This window comes from Triticum aestivum, chromosome 7D (genome assembly GCF_018294505.1).
Source record: "Triticum aestivum cultivar Chinese Spring chromosome 7D, IWGSC CS RefSeq v2.1, whole genome shotgun sequence".
Lineage (NCBI taxonomy): Eukaryota > Viridiplantae > Streptophyta > Magnoliopsida > Poales > Poaceae > Triticum > Triticum aestivum.
Window position 1 is genome coordinate 113785477 of NC_057814.1, and position 21151 is coordinate 113806627.

The following is a 21151-nucleotide window of genomic DNA, read 5'->3' on the forward strand; positions in this document are numbered from 1 at the left end:
ACATAGCTCCGCCACTGGTTTCCAGAATGCTAACAAGAGAAGATAAACATGCACAAAGCAATTAGAGTGATTTTGTTCCTGCCACTCATATTTAAACGCGTTGCTCATTTGTGATGGTTTGCTACTTGGGATGGGCCGAGGTGTCCTCGAGATGGCATCCACTGGGCGAGCATTGCATGGACACCGGAGCTAGGGCAGCTCGCCGGGATGGGCCGAGGTCTCCTCGAGACGGCACAGCCACCGTGGCGAGGACGGCACGGACACCAGGGGCGAGGGCAGTTCCTGGCGTGGTGGCGGCATTGAGCACGGACGTAGTGTTGTCCAGCATCCCAAATGTGTACCATATCCTCCTTCTATAACTGCATTTTGAGTAATGAAATCTAGAACATCTAATTACAAGAGGAACAAAATCTACAGTTACAGAAGGAGGGTGTGGTGTGGTATGGTCAATATGCATACAAGAGGAACCATATTGAGATCTGTTGAAGATGCTATTAGGTTCTAACTACATCCAGAACACCAATTATGAGACGATATGCATACAAGAGGAACCATATTGAGATCTGTTGAAGATGCTATTAGGTTCTAACTACTACAACCAAAACACCAATTATGAGACGATGGGCATACAAGAGGAACCATACTGTGGTCTGGTCAAATCATTTTCCTAAGCCCACAATTTTAATTCTCACAAGATTATGTTTTTTGTTCATTTTAAAGCCAAACTTGGCTTTGGTGAAATAGCAGCCAATTTTTTTGAAACTAGAACTTACATTCAACCAAATAAAATTAATAAATCAGGGAAGCCAGAATGAGTTGCTGATGAAACGAACACCACCACACAAACAAAAAGTCACGAGTCGAGACATCAAACTGAACTTGAACAAACTGAAGATTAATCCACATAAAAAGGCTGATAAATTACACCATTGTGGTTTCCACAGAAGCACCGGCCGGTACATGCAACATGAAAAAGAATAAAATGCATGAGAAAGAGAACTGACATCAACAGCAAACAGCTGGTTCCTCTTTTATGCATGTTAGACCACACCCTTCTTCTGTAACTGCATTTTGACTGTGATGGCATCCATCTAGAAGATGCAAAATGCTGCTTCAGTAAAAAACAAAGAGGAGTTTTGAAGGAGGGTATGAATATGATGCGATCAATATCCATACTACAAGAGGAACCAGCTGTGCTGTCAGGTCCTAATTAGTTACATCCAGAATGCTGCATGAGAGAACAGCATGGTGTTCTTGGACACCGGATAGGACCTGGTGCAGGGCCGAGCTTCAGTCCGGAGCTCTCCCTCGCGATCATACTCGAGGCCAAACAAGGTGAGATGAAGCATGCTGTCGACAGCCTTCTCGTGCCGCAAGATGTTCTCGACGAGGCAAAATCTGTTGTGGCCCATGTAGGTGAGAGTGGCGCCCATGTGCCCGCCGCCACCCATCCACGGCTCCTCATTGTTGCGGCGGAACAGCTTCTCCTTGAGCATCCTGCAGTCCGGTGGCCGCTCGGCGGCGGCGCTGCGGGAGGCGACCAGGCAGCAGCAAACGTGCCCTTCTCCCTTGTGATGAATCCCGACCCATGCATCCAGGCTGCCGTCGAAGTAGGCTTGTCCTCTGAACGGCAACACCCAGTCCCCGAGCTCCTTCCAGAGGCCATTGCCGGTGTCGAAGGAATGGGTAGTGGAGACGGTGGACACGAAGATGGTGCGCCCGTCCGGGTGCAGCGCGTAGGCGACGACGTCCAACCCACTGCACGGAGGCAGTGATGGCTCGCTCTTCCATGACCAGTCCATCTCATCACCCCGTAGGTTTCATGGATGGCTGCTGGGAGCCCACGACAAGGCCTGCAAGCCGAGCACCTCAGTTGTCAAGGCATATAGCTTTTCACCGGCAGCCATGGCGGCCCAAAAGGCAGGGATCCCGGTTGGAAGAGGCGGGCCCACGCGGAGGGCTTCGGTCTTGGTGTTGTAGACGATGGTTGGGGGAGCGGGAGCGTCATCGTCGTCGAAGTAGTAACGAAGGTTGAGGGCGACAAAGATGTTGGTGCCCAGAGCAGCGAAATCCTTGGGGCCATGCACCGACGAGTATATCCGGGCGGCGGTGGGCTCGGGAAGCTCGTGCAATCCTCTAAGTAGATCTCGTCGGCGTCGAGCTTGTATATGTGATAGCCCTCCTCCCAGTCGTCCAGCGCCAAGTAAAGGTGCTGCTTGCGCCGAGCCCTGCTGCTACTCTCAGCGCAATCAGAACTCCGCCGCCGCCGTTTCCGGCTGCTCTCCGCGCAATCATAGTTCCGCCGCCGCCGCCGCCGTTTAGACGACGAGGAGGGGCGAGTCTTGTCGAGCCCGCTGCCCATCGCCGCTAATCCAGCGATTTCTAACCTGGAATATGGAGATCTGGTTTGTGGTGGGAGATTTGTATAGAGGGAGCTGTGGGAATCCGAGTCTTAATTGATAAGGAAGATCGGTTTAGTATCTTTGGTGATCGATGAGGAAGATCGATCTGAATCGGTTGAGACGAGGAATCCAACTCGGCAACCATCTCCGCGGCGCACTCTAGTTAGAGCATCTCCAAGGGCCGCACAAAAATCTCGCGCCCAATAAAAGTTATAGCGCGCCACTTTAGCATTTTTAGTGCGGCGGGATCAATATTGCTTTAGCAGACGCCCAAAGACGCGCGCCCAAAAAGCAGACAGTGCAAATTGTGAAGCGCGCGTAATCCGGAGCCTAAAATATGCTTCGCGCGATAGCGTTTTTCAGCGCGCGCCCAAAACTTTTTAGCGCTACAGCTTCTGCTGGAGCTGTTGGGCGCCCAAAGAAACGAACTTTTAATGCGCGGAGCTCTTTTTGGGCGCCTGTTGGAGATGCTCTTAGGGACGGGTTTTTTAGGGCTAAAAGCTGCTTTATTCAAAATCGATAGTCCAAATGAGGCCCGGTGTACTAGTAAGCCAAAGATGGCGGCCAAAATCTAATGTGGTAGCAGCTTTTGCGAGCATACGATGCTTCGCGATTACATTCACGGGTCTCATAGATAATTTTTAAAGATGGAAACATCTGCAACTTCGTCTTGATCTCATCCACGCGATCACTTTGCTTGGGCCTGAATATGGTTCTTCAGTGTACCGGTTTAACAGTCGCGGCACAATCTGTAGCAATCTGAACTCTCTGAAGATTCAAATCGAGCGCCAAGGACAGTCCTTCGCTGCAAGCCATTGCTTCTAACGTCTCTGGGTTAATTAAATCTTGCATCACCACCGCTTACGCACCCAGAAAAAGAACAGTATAATCACGGCAAACCACCCCGATTGCACCACTTTCAGACCACATGCACCTTTGCCCAGCCTGCTGAAGGTGCAGTCCACCCGTTCGTCCGCTGCCTAGAAGGCTCCTGTGGCTCGACCGGTTCACTGACCTGTGCGGCTGTGCCTCATTTGTACGAGCTCAAGATCAGAGGTATATTTGTTAATAAAGCAAACCGTTGAGTGCGGCGACTGGTACTGCTGCTCGTGTATAGCTTTCCTTCGAACCCGCCATAGACCAGAGTGTTACTATTGCTTTGGTGAACTGGTCTTCATTCGCTGATTCCTGTAGTTCCACTAGCCAAAGTTGAGCATCATCAGTCTTGATGGTCACCGTATGCTGGACTAATTCTTCATCTACCATGGCCCACACACATTTGGCCAGATGGCAGTCCTTTTTTTTAGGTGTAGCCAGATGGCAGTCAATAAGTGCATGTTTGACGGGGGTGACAAATGACAATGCAACCGGCCGGCCCACAAACTTGGCAAGATGGGCCGGCCCGGCCCGTCCAGGATTAAACGGGCCAGGCACGGGCGCAGTCGCAGAAACAGAAGGAGGGTGTGATCAAGTTTGGGATCTGTCGGACACGCTCTTTGGTCCTAATTAATTACATCCAGAATGCTGCATGAGAGAACAACATGGTGTTCTTGGACACCGCGTAGGACCTGGTGCAGGGCTGAACCTTGGTCCGGACCTCTCCCACGCGATCATACTCGAGGCTAAACAAGGTGACATGGAGGACGCTGTCGACAACATTCTCGTGACACAAGATGTTCTCCACGAGGCAAATCCTGCCGTTGCCCATGTACTAAGGCCAACTCCAGCGCGCGACCCAATCTTGTCCGGATGCGTCCGTCTGGGGCAAAACGAACAAACCAGACGGCCCAGCGCGCGAGCGAAAATGGAATTTTGTTCGTTTTCTATCCGCTTTCGATCCATCCCGATCCAAGTTTGGGCCGGTTTTGGGGTGAAACGGACAGCGCGCGGACGGGCTTGTCCCCCCATTTCGCGCCATTTCCCCCCGAACCCTCTCACGTCCCGCCCACCACCCTCCCCTGTCCATGGCCGACGCCCCACCGAATTCCGGCAACCAGACCGTCGACCCGCCCGGAAATGTGAAGAAGAAGGCGGCCAAGGGTTCGAGGAAGCCGCGGTCGGAATGCACGCCGGCGGAGCTCGCAAAGATGGACGCGGAATCGGCGAAGAGGAGGAACCGGAGGGCGATCGTCAAGGGCAAGAACGCCGCTGCCAAGTTCGCCACCGAGCGCAATGCGGTGGAGGCCGCGTGGCGCAAGGCCGAGGTCGACGAGAAGGAAGACATCGTCAACAAAGCGCACGCCCTCCTCATGCTTGGGCTTTGTCGTCCGGCGGGTTTCTCTGGAGCGGCCGTCGGCCCGGGGAGCACAGGCTCGTCGGTCGCCAGGCCTCAGCACTGCCCCTCGCCGACGTCGCGGACAACGCCTTTGTCGCCCGGTTTTCTCCCGCCAAGGCACGATGGCCAGACCCGTTTTTCGGGGTCGCCAGACGTTGGCGTGATCGCGCCGTCCACCCCGCGCCCCTCGGCCGTCATCGACCTCAACGGCACGCCGGGGTCCAGCAGCGGCGGTCGGTCGTCCGTCGAGATGCAAAGAAAGCAAGCACGGCCGCCGTCTACGGGCACCATGCCGTCGCCCCGCGTCCTGTTCGACGAAATGCCAACACCAACACCAACGGTCGACGACCCCTTCTACAACCAGTTCATGGAGAATGTCATCTACGAGGGTAGGCATGGCGGTGCCTACGATCCCGACGAGACCCAAAGTCAGGATGGTTGTGCCCAGTTCGTTGCCGATGAAGAAATGAGGCCCACGACCATGGTGACTCGTGGCATGAAGATGATGACATCTATTGCGAAGGTGATGGTGATGAAGAAGAAGGCATTGATATTGGGGGCGAGCCATTGTTCATCGACGAGCTCACCCAAAGAGTGAAAGCACAAAATGTTGGGGAACGCAGTAATTTCAAAAAAATTCCTACGCACACGCAAGATCTATCATGGTGATGCATAGCAACGAGAGGAAAGAGTGTAGTCCACGTACCCTCGTAGACCGTAAGCGGAAGCGTTATGACAACGCGGTTGATGTAGTCGTACGTTTTCACGATCCGACCGATCCTAGTACTGAAAGTACGGCACCTCCGCGATCTGCACACGTTCAGCTCGGTGACGTCCCACGAACTCTCGATCCAGCTGAGTGTCGAGGGAGAGCTTCGTCAGCACGACGGCGTGATGACGGTGATGATGAAGCTACTGGCGCAGGGCTTCGCCTAAACACTACGACGAAATGACCGAGGTGGATTATGGTGGAGGGGGCACCGCACACGGCTAAGACAATGATCAACTTGTGTGTCTATGGGGCGCCCCCTGTTGGAAATATGCCCTAGAGGCAATAATAAATGGTTATTATTATATTTCTTTGTTCATGGTAATTGTCTATTATTCATGCTATAATTGTATTGTCCGGAAATCGTAATACATGTGTGAATACATAGACCACAACGTGTCCCTAGTAAGCCTCTAGTTGACTAGCTCGTTGATCAACAGATAGTCATGGTTTCCTGACTATGGACATTGGATGTCATTGATAACGGGATCACATCATTAGGAGAATGATGTGATGGACAGGACCCAATCCTAAGCATAGCATAAAAGATCGTGTAGTTTCGTTTGCTAGAGCTTTTCCAATGTCAAGTATCTTTTCCTTAGACCATGAGATCGTGCAACTCCCGGATACCGTAGGAGTGCTTTGGGTGTGCCAAACGTCACAACGTAACTGGGTGACTATAAAGGTGCACTACGGGTATCTCCGAAAGTATCTGTTGGGTTGGCACGGATCGAGACTGGGATTTGTCACTCCGTATGACGGAGAGGTATCTCTGGGCCCACTCGGTAATGCATCATCATAATGAGCTCTATGTCACTAAGGCGTTAGTCACGGGATCATGCATTGTGGTACGAGTAAAGAGACTTGCCGGTAACGAGATTGAACAAGGTATTGGGATACCGACGATCGAATCTCGGGCAAGTAACATACCGATTGACAAAGGGAATTGCATACGGGATTGATTGAATCCTCGACACCGTGGTTCATCCGATGAGATCATCGTGGAACATGTGGGAGCCAACATGGGTATCCAGATCCCGCTATTGGTTATTGACCGGAGAGGCGTCTCGGTCATGTCTGCATGTCTCCCGAACCCGTAGGGTCTACACACTTAAGGTTCGGTGACGCTAGGGTTGTAGAGATATATGTATGCGGAAACCCGAAAGTTGTTCGGAGTCCCGGATGAGATCCCGGACGTCACGAGAGGTTCCGGAATGGTCCGGAGATGAAGAATTATATATAGGAAGTCAAGTTTCGGCCACCGGGAAAGTTTCAGGGGTTACCGGTATTGTACCGGGACCACCTGAAGGGTCCCGGGGGTCCACCGGGTGGGGCCACCTATCCCGGAGGGCCCCGTGGGCTGAAAGTGGAAGGGAACCAGCCCCTAGTGGGCTGGGCGCCCCCCCCTTGGGCCTCCCCCCATGCGCCTAGGGTTGGGAACCCTAGGGTGGGGGGGGGGGGCTTCCCCCTTGCCTTGGGGGGCAAGGCAACCCCTTCCCCCCCTTTTGGCCGCCCCCCCTTTGGATCTCATCTCCAGGGCCGGCGCCCCCCAGGGGGCCTATATAAAGGGGGGGGAGGGAGGGCAGCAACCTACCGCCTTGGGCGCCTCCCTCCTCCCCTGCTACACCTCTCCGTCTCGCAGAAGCTCGGCGAAGCCCTGCCGAGACCCGCTACATCCACCACCACGCCTTCGTGCTGCTGGATCTCCATCAACCTCTCCTTCCCCCTTGCTGGATCAAGAAGGAGGAGACGTCGCTGCACCGTACGTGTGTTGAACGCGGAGGTGCCGTCCGTTCGGCACTCGGTCATCGGTGATTTGGATCATGGCGAGTACGACTCCGTCATCCACGTTCATTGGAACGCTTCCGCTCGCGATCTACAAGGGTATGTAGATGCACTCCTTTCCCCTCGTTGCTTGTAGACTCCATAGATGCATCTTGGTGAGCGTAGGAAAATTTTAAATTATGCTACGATTCCCAACACCCCCCTCCCCCATATATAAATGAGTGGAGAAGGGGAAGGGCCGGCCCTCTCTATGGCGCTCCCTAGGGGAGTCCTACTCCCACCGGTAGTAGGATTCCCCCCTTCCAAGTAGGAGTAGGAGAGGAAGGAAGGAGGAAAGAGGGAGGAAGGAAAGGGGGGGCCGGCCCCCCTCCCAATTCGGATTGAGCTTGGGGGGGGGGGCCTCCTCCTCTCTCCCACAAAGGCCCAATAAGGCCCATACACTCCCCGGGGGGTTCCGATAACCTCCCGGTACTCCGAAAAATGCCCGAACTCATCCGGAACCATTCCGATGTCCAAACATAGCCATCCAATATATCGATCTTTATGTCTCGACCATTTCGAGACTCTTCATCATGTCCGTGATCACATCCGGGACTCCGAACAACCTTCGGTACATCAAAACACATAAACTCATAATACCGATCGTCACAGAACGTTAAGCGTGCGGACCCTACGGGTTCGAGAACTATGTAGACATGACCGAGACTCATCTCCGGTCAATAACCAATAGCGGAACCTGGATGCTCATATTGGCTCCTACATATTCTACGAAGATCTTTATCGGTCAAACCGCATAACAACATACATTGTTCCCTTTGTCATCGGTATGTTACTTGCCCGAGATTTGATTGTTGGGGAACGTAGTAATTTCAAAAAATTTCCTACGCACACGCAAGATCATGGTGATGCATAGCAACGAGAGGGGAGAGTGTTGTCCACGTACCCTCGTAGACCGACAGCGGAAGCGTTATCAGAACGCAGTTGATGTAGTCGTACGTCTTCACGATCCGACCGATCAAGTACCGAACGTACGGCACCTCCGAGTTCTACACACGTTCAGCTCGATGATGTCCCTTGAACTCCGATCCAGCCGAGTGTTGAGGGAGAGTTTCGTCAGCACAACGGCGTGGTGACGATGATGATGTTCCACCGACGCAGGGCTTCGCCTAAGCTCCGCAACGGTATTATCGAGGTGTAATATGGTGGAGGGGGGCACCGCACACGGCTAAGAGATCTCAAGGATCAATTGTTGTGTCTGTGGGGTGCCCCCCTGCCCCCGTATATAAAGGAGCAAGGGGGAGGCAGCCGGCCAAGGGGAGAGGCGCGCCATAGGGGGGGAGTCCTACTCCCACCGGGAGTAGGACTCCTCCTTTCCTTGTGGGAGTAGGAGAAGGGAAGGGGGAAGGAGAAAGAAGGAAGGGTGCGCCCCCCTTCCCTAGTCCAATTCGGACCAGACCATGGGGAGGGGTGCGGCCACCTTTTGAGGCCTTTCTCTCCTTTCCCGTATGGCCCATTAAGGCCCAATACGAATTCCCGTAACTCTCCGGTACTCCGAAAAATACCCGAATCACTCGGAACCTTTCCGAAGTCCGAATATAGTCGTCCAATATATCGATCTTTACGTCTCGACCATTTCGAGACTCCTCGTCATATCCCCGATCTCATCCGGGACTCCGAACTCCTTCGGTACATCAAAACTCAATAAAACTGTCATCGTAACGTTAAGCGTGCGGACCCTACGGGTTCGAGAACTGTGTAGACATGACCGAGACATCTCTCCGGTCAATAACCAATAGCGGGACCTGGATGCCCATATTGGCTCCCACATATTCTACGAAGATCTTTATCGGTCAGACCGCATACAACATACGTTGTTCCCTTTGTCACCGGTATGTTACTTGCCCGAGATTTGATCGTCGGTATCTCGATACCTAGTTCAATCTCGTTACCGGCAAGTCTCTTTACTCGTTCCGTAACACATCATCCCGCAACTAACTCATTAGTCACAATGCTTGCAAGGCTTATAGTGATGTGCATTACCGAGTGGGCCCAGAGATACCTCTCCGACAATTGGAGTGACAAATCCTAATATCGAAATACGCCAACCCAACAAGTACCTTTGGAGACACCTGTAGAGCACCTTTATAATCACCCATTTACGTTGTGACGTTTGGTAGCACATAAAGTGTTCCTCCGGTAAACGGGAGTTGCATAATCTCATAGTCATAGGAACATGTATAAGTCATGAAGAAAGCAATAGCAACATACTAAACGATCGGGTGCTAAGCTAACGGAATGGGTCAAGTCAATCACGTCATTCTCCGAATGAGGTGATCTCGTTAATCAAATGACAACTTATGTCTATGGCTAGGAAACATAACCATCTTTGATTAACGAGCTAGTCAAGTAGAGGCATACTAGTGACACTCTGTTTGTCTATATATTCACACATGTATTATGTTTCCGGTTAATACAATTCTAGCATGAATAATAAACATTTATCATGATATAAGGAAATATATAATACTTTATTATTGCCTCTAGGGCATATTTCCTTCAGTCTCCCACTTGCACTAGAGTCAATAATCTAGTTCACATCGCCATGTGATTTAACATCAATAATTCACATCACCATGTGATTAACACACATAGTTCACATCTCTATGTGACCAACACTCAAAGGGTTTACTAGAGTCAATAATCTAGTTCACATCGCTATGTGATTAACACCCAAAGAGTACTATGTGATCATGTTTTGATTGTGAGATAATTTTAATCAACGGGTCTGTCACATTCAGATCCGTAAGTATTTTGCAAATTTCTATGTCTACAATGCTCTGCACGGAGCTACTCTAGCTAATTGCTCCCACTCTTAATATGTATCTAGACCGAGACTTAGAGTCATCTAGATTTAGTGTCAAAACTTGCATCGGCGTAACCCTTTACGACGAACCTTTTGTCACTTCCATAATCGAGAAACATATCCTTATTCCACTAAGGATAATTTTGACCGCTGTCCAGTGATCTACTCCTAGATCACTATTGTACTCCCTTGCCAAAATCAGTGGAGGGTATACAATAGATCTGGTACACAGCATGGCATACTTTATAGAACCTATGGCCAAGGCATAGGGAATGACTTTCATTCTCTTTCTATCTTCTGCCGTGGTCGGGCTTTGAGTCTTACTCAATTTCACACCTTGTAACACAGGCAAGAACTCTTTCTTTGACTGTTCTATTTTGAACTACTTCAAAATCTTGTTAAGGTATGTACCCATTGAAAAACTTATCAAGCGTCTTCATCTATCTCTATAGATCTTGATGCTCAATATGTAAGTAGCTTCACCGAGGTCTTTCTTTGAAAAACTCCTTTCAAACACTCCTTTATGCTTTGCAGAATAATTCTACATTATTTCCGATCAACAATATGACATTCACATATACTTATCAGAAATGTTGTAGTGCTCCCACTCACTTTCTTGTAAATACATGCTTCACCGCAAGTCTGTATAACACTATATCCTTTGATCAACTTATCAAAGTGTATATTCCAACTCCGAGATGCTTGCACCAGTCCATAGATGGATCGCTGGAGCTTGCATATTTTGTTAGCACCTTTAGGATTGACAAAACCTTCTGGTTGCATCATATACAACTCTTCTTTAATAAATCCATTAAGGAATGCAGTTTTGTTTATCCATTTTCCATATTTCATAAAATGCGGCAATTGCTAACATGATTCAGACAGACTTAAGCATAGATACGAGTGAGAAACTCTCATCGTAGTCAACATCTTGAACTTGTCGAAAACCTTTTTGCGACAATTCTAGCTTTGTAGATAGTGATACTACTATCAGCGTCCGTCTTCCTCTTGACAATCCATTTATTCTCAATTGCTTGCCGATCATCGGGCAAGTCAACCAAAGTCCACACTTTGTTCTCATACATGGATCTCATCTCAGATTTCATGGCCTCAAGCCATTTTGCGGAATCTGGGCTCACCATCGCTTCTTCATAGTTCGTAGGTTCGTCATGGTCTAGTAACATAACCTCCAGAACAGGATTACCGTACCACTCTGGTGCAGATCTTACTCTGGTTTACCTACGAGGTTTGGTAGTAACTTGATCTGAAGTAACATGATCATCATCATTAACTTCCTCACTAATTGGTGTAGGAGTCACAGGAACAGATTTCTGTGATGAACTACTTTCCAATAAGGGAGCAGGTACAGTTACCTCATCAAGTTCTACTTTCCTCCCACTCACTTCTTTCGAGAGAAACTCCTTCTCTAGAAAGGATCCATACTAAGCAACGAATGTCTTGCCTTCGGATCTGTGATAGAAGGTGTACCCAACTGTCCTCTTTGGGTATCCTATGAAGACACATTTCTCCGATTTGGGTTTGAACTTATCAGGATGAAACTTTTTCACATAAGCATCGCAACCCCAAACTTTAAGAAACGACAACTTTGGTTTCTTGCCAAACCACAGTTCATAAGGCGTCGTCTCAACGGATTTTGATGGTGCCCTATTTAACGTGAATGTAGCTGTCTCTAATGCATAACCCAAAACGATAGTGGTAAATTGGTAAGAGACATCATAGATTGTACTATATCCAATAAAGTACGGTTATGACGTTCGGACACACCATTATGCTGTGGTGTTCCAGGTGGCGTGAGTTGCGAAACTATTCCACATTGTTTCAAATGTAGACCAAACTCGTAACTCAAATATTCTCCTCCACGATTAGATCGTAGGAATTTTATTTTCTTGTTACGATGATTTTCAACTTCACTCTGAAATTCTTTGAACTTTTCAAATGTTTCAGACTTATGTTTCATTAAGTAGATATACCCATATCTACTCAAATCATCTGTGAAGGTCAGAAATTAATGATACCCACTACGAGCCTCAACACTCATCGGATCGCATACATCAGTATGTATGATTTCCAACAAATCTGTTGCTCTCTCCATAGTTCCGGAGAACGGCGTTTTAGTCATCTTGCCCATGAGGCATGGTTCGCAAGCATCAAGTGATTCATAATCAATTGATTCCAAAATCCCATCAGTATGGAGTTTCTTCACGCGCTTTACACCAATATGACCTAAACGGCAGTGCCACAAATAAGTTGCACTATCATTATTAACTTTGCATCTTTTGGCTTCAATATTATGAATATGTGCATCACTACGATCGAGATCCAACAAACCAATTTCGTTGGTGTGTATGACCATAGAAGGTTTTTTATTCATGTAAACAGAACAACAATTGTTCTCTAACTTAAATGAATAACCATATTGCAATAAACATGATCAAATCATATTCATGCTCAACGCAAACACCAAATAACACTTGTTTAGTTTCAACACTAATCCCGAAAGTACAGGGAGTGTGCGATGATGATCATACCAATCATGAAACCACTTCCAACACACATCGGCACCTCGCCTTTTACTAGTCTCTGTTTATACCGCAACTCCTGTTTCGAGTTACTACTCTTTAGCAACTGAACCAGTATCAATTACCGAGGGGTTGCTATAAACACTAGTAAAGTACACATCAATAATCTGTATATCAAATATACCTTTGTTCACTTTTACTAGTCTCTGTTTATTCTGCAACTCCCGTTTCGAGTTACTACTCTTAGCAACTGAACCAGTATCAATTACCGAGGGGTTGCTATAAACACTAGTAAAGTACACATCAATAATCTGTATATCAAATATACCTTTGTTCACTTTGCCATCCTTCTTATCCACCAAATAGTTGGGGTAGTTCCGCTTCCAGTGACCAGACCCTTTGCAGTAGAAGCACTTAGTCTCAGGCTTAGGTACAGACTTGGGCTTCTTCACTTGAGTAGCAACTTGCTTGCCGTTCTTTTTGAAGTTCCCCTTCTTCCCTTTGCCCTTTTCTTGAAACTAGTGGTCTCGTCAACCATCAACACTTGAAGTGGTCTCGTCAATCATCAACACTTGATGTTTTTCTTGATTTCTACCTTCGTCGATTTCAGCATCACGAAGAGTTCGGGAATTACTTTCGTCATCCCTTGCATACTTAGTTCATCACGAAGTTCTACTAACTTGGTGATGGTGACTAGAGAATTTTGTCAATCACTATTTTATGTGGAAGATAAACTCCCACTTGATTCAAGCGATTGTAGTACCCAGACAATCTGAGCACATGCTCACTAGTTGAGCGATTCTCCTCCATCTTTTAGCTATAGAACTTGTTAGAGACTTCATATCTCTCAACTCGGGTATTTGCTTGAAATATTAACTTCAACTCCTGGAACATCTCATATGGTCCATGACGTTCAAAACGTCTTTGAAGTCCCGATTCTAAGCCGTTAAGCATGGTGCACTAAACTATTAAGTAGTCATCATATTGAGCTAGCCAAACGTTCATAACGTCTGCATCTGCTCCTGCAATAGGTCTGTCACCTAGCGGTGCATTAAGGACATAATTTTTCTGTGCAGCAATGAGGATAATCCTCAGATCACGGATCCAATCCGCATATTTGCTACTAACATCTTTCAACATAATTTTCTCTAGGAACATATCAAAAATAAAACAGGGAAGCAACAACGCGAGCTATTGATCTACAACATAATTTGCAAAATACTATCAGGACTAAGTTCATGATAAATTTAAGTTCAATTAATCATATTACTTAAGAACTCCCACTTAGATATACATCCCTCTAATCCTCTAAGTGATCACGTGATCCATATCAACTAAACCATGTCCGATCATCACGTGAGATGGAGTAGTTTCAATGGTGAACATCACTATGTTGATCATATCTACTATATGATTCACGCTCGACCTTTCGGTCTCCGTGTTCCGAGGCCATATCTGTTATATGCTAGGCTCGTCAAGTTTAACCTGAGTATTCCGCGTGTGCAACTGTTTTGCACCCGTTGTATTTGAACGTAGAGCCTATCACACTCGATCATCATGTTGTGTCTCAGCACGAAGAACTTTCGCAACGGTGCATACTCAGGGAGAACACTTATACTTTGATAATTTAGTGAAGGATCATCTTATAATGCTACCGTCAAACAAAGCAAGATAAGATGCATAAAGGATTAACATCACATGCAATCAATATAAGTGATATGATATGGCCATCATCATCTTGTGCTTGTGATCTCCATCTCCGAAGCACCGTGCTTGTGATCTCCATCTCCGAAGCACCGTCATGATCATCATCGTCACCGGCGCGACACCTTGATCTCCATCGTAGCATCGTTGTCGTCTCGCCAACTTATTGCTTTTACGACTATCGCTACCGCTTAGTGATAAAGTAAAACTATTACATGGCGATTGCATCTCATACAATAAAGCGACAACCATATGGCTCCTGCCAGTTGCCGATAACTCGGTTACAAAACATGATCATCTCATACAACACATCATGTCTTGACCATATCACATCACAACATGCCCTGCAAAAACAAGTTAGACGTCCTCTACTTTGTTGTTGCATATTTTATGTGGCTGCTACGGGCTTAGCAAGAACCGTTCTTACCTACGCATCAAAACCACAATGATAATTTGTCAAGTTGGTGCTGTTTTAACCTTCGCAAGGATCGGGCGTAGCCACACTCGGTTCAACTAAAGTGAGAGAGACAGACACCCGCCGGTCACCTTTAAGCAACGAGTGCTCGCAACGGTGAAACCAGTCTCGCGTAAGCGTACGCGTAATGTCGGTCCGGGCCGCTTCATCTCACAATACCGCTGAACCAAAGTATGACATGCTGGTAAGCAGTATGACTTATATCGCCCACAACTCACTTATGTTCTACTCGTGCATAGCATCAACGCATAAAACCAGGCTCGGATGCCACTGTTGGGGAACGTAGTAATTTCAACAGTTTTCCTACGCACACGCAAGATCATGGTGATGCATAGCAACGAGCGGGGAGAGTGTTGTCCACGTACCCTCGTAGACCGACAGCGGAAGCGGTATCACAACGCGGTTGATGTAGTCGTACGTCTTCACGATCCGACCGATCAAGTACCGAACGTACGGCACCTCCGAGTTCTACACACGTTCAGCTCGATGACGTCCCTCGAACTCCGATCCAGCCGAGTGTTGAGGGAGAGTTTCGTCAGCACGATGGCGTGGTGACGATGATGATGTTCCACCGACGCAGGGCTTCGCCTAAGCTCCGCAACGGTATTATCGAGGTGTAATATGGTGGAGGGGGGCACCGCACACGGCTAAGAGATCTCAAGGATCAATTGTTGTGTCTGTGGGGTGCCCCCCTGCCCCCGTATATAAAGGAGCAAGGGGGAGGCAGCCGGCCAAGGGGAGAGGCGCGCCATAGGGGGGGAGTCCTACTCCCACCGGGAGTAGGACTCCTCCTTTCCTTGTGGGAGTAGGAGAAGGGAAGGGGGAAGGAGAAAGAAGGAAGGGTGCGCCCCCTTCCCTAGTCCAATTCGGACCAGACCATGGGGAGGGGTGCGGCCACCTTTTGAGGCCTTTCTCTCCTTTCCCGTATGGCCCATTAAGGCCCAATACGAATTCCCGTAACTCTCCGGTACTCTGAAAAATGCCCAAATCACTCGGAACCTTTCCGAAGTCCGAATATAGTCGTCCAATATATCGATCTTTACGTCTCGACCATTTCGAGACTCCTCGTCATATCCCCGATCTCATCTGGGACTCCGAACTCCTTCGGTACATCAAAACTCAATAAAACTGTCATCGTAACGTTAAGCGTGCGGACCCTACGGGTTCGAGAACTATGTAGACATGACCGAGACATCTCTCCGGTCAATAACCAATAGCGGGACCTGGATGCCCATATTGGCTCCCACATATTCTACAAAGATGTTTATCGGTCAGACCGCATAACAACATACGTTGTTCCCTTTGTCACCGGTATGTTACTTGCCCGAGATTTGATCGTCGGTATCTCGATACCTAGTTCAATCTCGTTACCGGCAAGTCTCTTTACTCGTTCCGTAACACATCATCCCGCAACTAACTCATTAGTCACAATGCTTGCAAGGCTTATAGTGATGTGCATTACCGAGTGGGCCCAGAGATACCTCTCCGACAATTGGAGTGACAAATCCTAATCTCGAAATACGCCAACCCATCAAGTACCTTTGGAGACACCTGTAGAGCACCTTTATAATCACCCATTTACGTTGTGACGTTTGGTAGCACACAAAGTGTTCCTCCGGTAAACGGGAGTTGCATAATCTCATAGTCATAGGAACATGTATAAGTCATGAAGAAAGCAATAGCAACATACTAAACGATCGGGTGCTAAGCTAACGGAATGGGTCAAGTCAATCACGTCATTCTCCGAATGAGGTGATCTCGTTAATCAAATGACAACTTATGTCTATGGCTAGGAAACATAACCATCTTTGATTAACGAGCTAGTCAAGTAGAGGCATACTAGTGACACTCTGTTTGTCTATATATTCACACATGTATTGTGTTTCCGATTAATACAATTCTAGCATGAATAATAAACATTTATCATGATATAAGGAAATATATAATACTTTATTATTGCCTCTAGGGCATATTTCCTTCATTGATCGTCGGTATCTCAATACCTAGTTCAATCTCGTTACCGGCAAGTCTCTTTACTCATTCTGTAATGCATCATCCCGTAACTAACTCATTAGTCACATTGCTTGCAAGGCTTATAGTGATGTGCATTACTGAAAGGGCCCAGAGATACCTCTCCGACAATCAGAGTGAAAAATCCTAATATCGACCTATGCCAACTCAACAAGTACCATCGGAGACACCTGTAGAGCACCTTTATAATCACCCAGTTATGTTGTGACGTTTGGTAGCACATTAAGTGTTCCTCTGGTATTCGGGAGTTGCATAATCTCATAGTCATAGGAACATGTATAAGTCATGAAGAAAGCAATAGCAACATACTAAACGATAAAGTGCTAAGCTAACGAAATGGGTCAAGTCAATCACATCATTCTCTAATGATGTGATCCCGTTAATCAAATGACAACTCATGTCTATGGCTAGGAAACTTAACCATCTTTGATTCAACGAGCTAGTCAAGTAGAGGCATACTAGTGACACTCTGTTTGTCTATGTATTTGCACATGTACTAAGTTTCCGGTTAATACAATTCTAGCATGAATAATAAACATTCATCATGATATAAGGAAATATAAATAGCAACTTTATTATTGCCTCTAGGGCATATTTCCTTCACAGGAGAGGAAGAAGAGCATTCGTACGGGTTCATACTCACAAGAAGAGGACAATTTGATTTGCCAATGTTGGATGGAGATTAGTCAAGATCCGAGGACCAGTGCGCAACAAAAGGGACTTGTTTTTGGACAAGAGTTCACAAAATATTCCATGAAAGAAAGTTGTTTGCGCCCTACCAATTTACGAGCGACCGTGGCATCACCTCGATTCAAAAGAGGTGGTTGTTCATCCAACAAGAATGCAACAAGTATTGTGCCGCACTTGAGAGTGTTGAAGCACGGCCCGTGAGTGGTCTCGGCATTATGGACATGGTATGCTCTCCTCATCCAAGTTCTTTTGTTGCTACAGCCACGAGACTTCGGCCTTTATATGTTTGCATGTTCAATTGTTGTTGGTCGTGTAGGCATTTCAATCTTTGGAAGCATTCAAGGCCCGGCACAATGACAAGTCATTCACTCTTACGCATTGTTGGACGATCATCAACAATTGCCCTAAGTTGAAAGATCAATACCGTGAACTTCAAAGGAAGAGAGGCAAAAAGACGGCCGCGTTGGCCGGAGGTGGAGATGGTGAGGCGTTGAAGAGGCCGAGGGGCAAGACCAACACCAAGGTGGACGACATACGTGACGCGTCATCCATGGCCTTGCATGAGACTTTGCACGGCATGATGTCTCAAAAGGATCTGAGGAACGAGAAAAAACGACAAAGTAAGGATGAGCAAATGAAGCAATACCTAGAGCTTCAAAGGAAGAAGCTTGAGATGGAGGAGGCGGGCAACAAGAGGAAGATCGACATGGAGGAGGCGTCCCGGCAAAGGCAGCTCGACATCGAGGCCGCCAATGTCACGGCCAGGCAGAGGCAGCTCGACATTGAGGCCACCAATGCCGCAACCAAAGCAAAGGAGGTGGCCCTAGCGATCATGAGCATGGACTTGACAGAGATGAGTGAGAAGACGAGGTGCTGGTTCGAGGCCAGGTAGAAGGAGATGTTCGACGCCGACGGCCTGAACTAGGTTGTCTCTTCGGCCGTGGCCGTTTTTTTAGGCTGGCATGGGTGCCGGCCGCTGGCTGTGTGCTGGCGAGAAACCTATTCATTTTGAGGGCCGGCTGTGTTACCGGCGACAAAACTATTCGTTTTGTAGGCTGGCTGTGTTGCCGGCGAGGACGTGTAGGGGCCGCTGGCTGTGTTGCTGGCGTGAACTAGGGCTGCTGGCCTGAACTAGGGCATGGTTTCGAAAATTTGCGTTTGAAAAAGGATGCGGACAGGATGCGGCCGGGATGCGTCCGCGCATTTGGCGCACGGCCACCGCATCCGAGTAATGGCCCGAACACGACCCCATTGCCCTATCCAAACGGACAGAATTCGGGCAAAACGGACGTCTGTTTGAGGTCGCGCGTTGGAGTTGGCCTAAGGGTGGTCTTCAGGTACCGGCCGCCGGTCACCCATGTCTCCTCATTGTTGTGGCGGAACAGCTTCTCCTTGAGCATCCTGCAACCCGGCGGCCGGCCGGCGGTGGCGCCGCGGGAGGCGACAGGGCAGCAGCAGACGTATCCTTCCTTCCTCCTTGTGATGGATCCCGACCCACGCGTCCAGCTGGTAGGCGTCGAAGTATGCCTGGCCTTTGAATGGCAGCACCCAGTCCCCGAGCTCCTTCCACGAGCCGCTGCTGGTGTCCAAGCAATGGGTAGCGGAGGCGGTGGACATGAAGATGGTGCGTCCGTCCGGGTGCAGCGCGTAGGCGACGACATCCAGCCCACTGCACGGAGGCGGCGACGGCACGGTGTTCCATATCCAATCCCTCTCTTGATCGCTCAATCTATCGTCGATGGGAGCCCACGACGACAGGGCCTGCAAGCTGAGCACCTGATTTGTCAAGGCGTATAGCTTTCCACCGGCAGCCATGGCGGCCCCCAAGGCAGGGACCCCAGACGGAAGGGGCGGGGCCGCGGCCACGGCAGCGGTCCACGTGTTGTAGACGATGGTTGGGGGAGCGTAGTCGCGGTCGCCGGAGTGGTAATAACGTGGGTCGGGGGCGGCGAAGATGCCGGCGGCCAGAGCGGCGAAGTCCATGGGGCCGCACGCCGGCGAATTCATCCGGATGGCAGCGGGCCCGGGAAGCTCACGCTCTCCTCCTCTTCCTGAGTCGTCCGAGATGTCGTCGGCGTCAAGCTTGTAGATGCTGTAGCCGCCCGTCGAGTCATCCAGCGCCAAATAAAGGTGCTGCTTCCGCCGTGGCCTGCTACGCGCGGCGCAATCGCAGTCGCAGTCCCACTCCCGCCGCCGCCGTTTAGACGACGTGGAGGAGGACCCCTCCCCGGACCTGCCGCCCATCGCTGATCCTGATCAGCCTAATCGGAATTCGGAAGATTGGATTCTGAAGTGACGCTGGTCTGGTGGCGGGAGATTGATTTATCAGTAGAGGGGAACATCCAGTCCAAGTCGTAATCGACGACGAAGAAGAGCATCTCATCCGAAGTTCCGATCCGAACCCAACATCTACAGACTGCGCTAGCTAATTGCCTACTAATTCAGGCTGCCATATATAGCTAGGTCGAGTAATGTGAATGTCTGACGCTATTTCAGAATCGGTTGACGTGGAGAGGTTAATTAAGCCCATACTTTTCATTTCTTTGTGTCCTTGTAAATGCAACAAATCAACAAATCATGGTGATACCTAATCGAATTCAACAAATGGAACAAATCAATCAAGGGACGGTTGAGCATTGGCCATCTCTCTTTTTTTATTTACAGCAAAAGCCTCAGCTTCTTGGCGGGGAGAGGGCTCTGCACCTCCTCCTCCTCGGCCCACCTCTTCAACCCGGCGTTCTCCGGCATCGGCAGCAGGTTCAGGTCGAAGTTCCTCAGCACGGCGGACGACGACGCCGACACGGAGACGGACACGGACATGGACACGGAGGTGCCGTCCCAGTAGTGGCACCGCTTGTGCCCTCCGAGCGCCTGCCCGGTCGCGAAGCCCCGCCCGCAGACGGTGCACTGGTGCGGCCCGCCGCTGCTCCCGCCCGAGGACGCCGCCGCGCTCGCCTCCGACCCAGCACCCGCGGACGCCTGCGCAACGACGCACCGCTCTCCGGTGGGCGGCGGCTTGCGGTGGCTGGACTTGTGCCCGCCGAGCGCCTGGTACGACGCGAACGCCTTCCCGCAGACCGCGCAGCTGAATCGCAGCTCCTGCGCCGGCGCGGGGGCCGGGCGCCACGCTCTCGCTTGCCCCTCCATCATCTGCGCCTGCTGCCCGCTTTTGGCGAGCGCGGCGAGGCAGATGGCGAGGTAGTCGTCCTTGTTGAGCGCCGGCGCGGCGGCGGGGACCAGGGAGAGGGAGAGGGAGAGCTCGGGCTGGTCGAAGAGGGCCTGCATGGCGGTGGCAACCATGGCTGCTGATCGATCGAGCGCTGGAAGCTGGGTCGATTGTTGACTGCTGATCACGTAGGCAGGTAGCAGAAGGAAGGATTCGTTGGTTTGGTTTGGAACTTTGGACTTGGTGAGGATGAGGATGGCGCCAGCCGGGCGGGTATATATAGGGCTCGGAAGTGGGGGTGGGAAAAGCGGCGTGATGATGAGGACATGAGAAGAAGTGAAGAAGTCGCAGGCAGTGGCGAGATGGTGAGTCAAACATGGCGAGCGGTCAACGTCGCGCACGCACTGGCCTGGCCGTTGCTACGGCGTTGGTTCGCGCGACGGCCAACTTG

At 49.5% G+C, this 21151-nt stretch overlaps 1 protein-coding gene and 2 pseudogenes across 1 annotated transcript; all 3 read right to left on the reverse strand.

The window, feature by feature from the left end:
• Positions 1-922: 922 nt before the first annotated feature.
• Positions 923-2362, reverse strand: LOC123170927 (uncharacterized; annotated as a pseudogene).
• Positions 2363-3908: 1546 nt separating this feature from the next.
• Positions 3909-19778, reverse strand: LOC123170928 (uncharacterized; annotated as a pseudogene).
• A 270-nt stretch (positions 19779-20048) lies between these two features.
• On the reverse strand, positions 20049-20934 carry LOC123169215 (zinc finger protein 36-like). The gene has a single exon (XM_044587057.1). The coding sequence runs from the start codon at positions 20832-20834 to the stop codon at positions 20193-20195; it is 642 nt and encodes a 213-aa protein (XP_044442992.1). The 5' UTR covers positions 20835-20934; the 3' UTR covers positions 20049-20192.
• Positions 20935-21151: the final 217 nt, after the last annotated feature.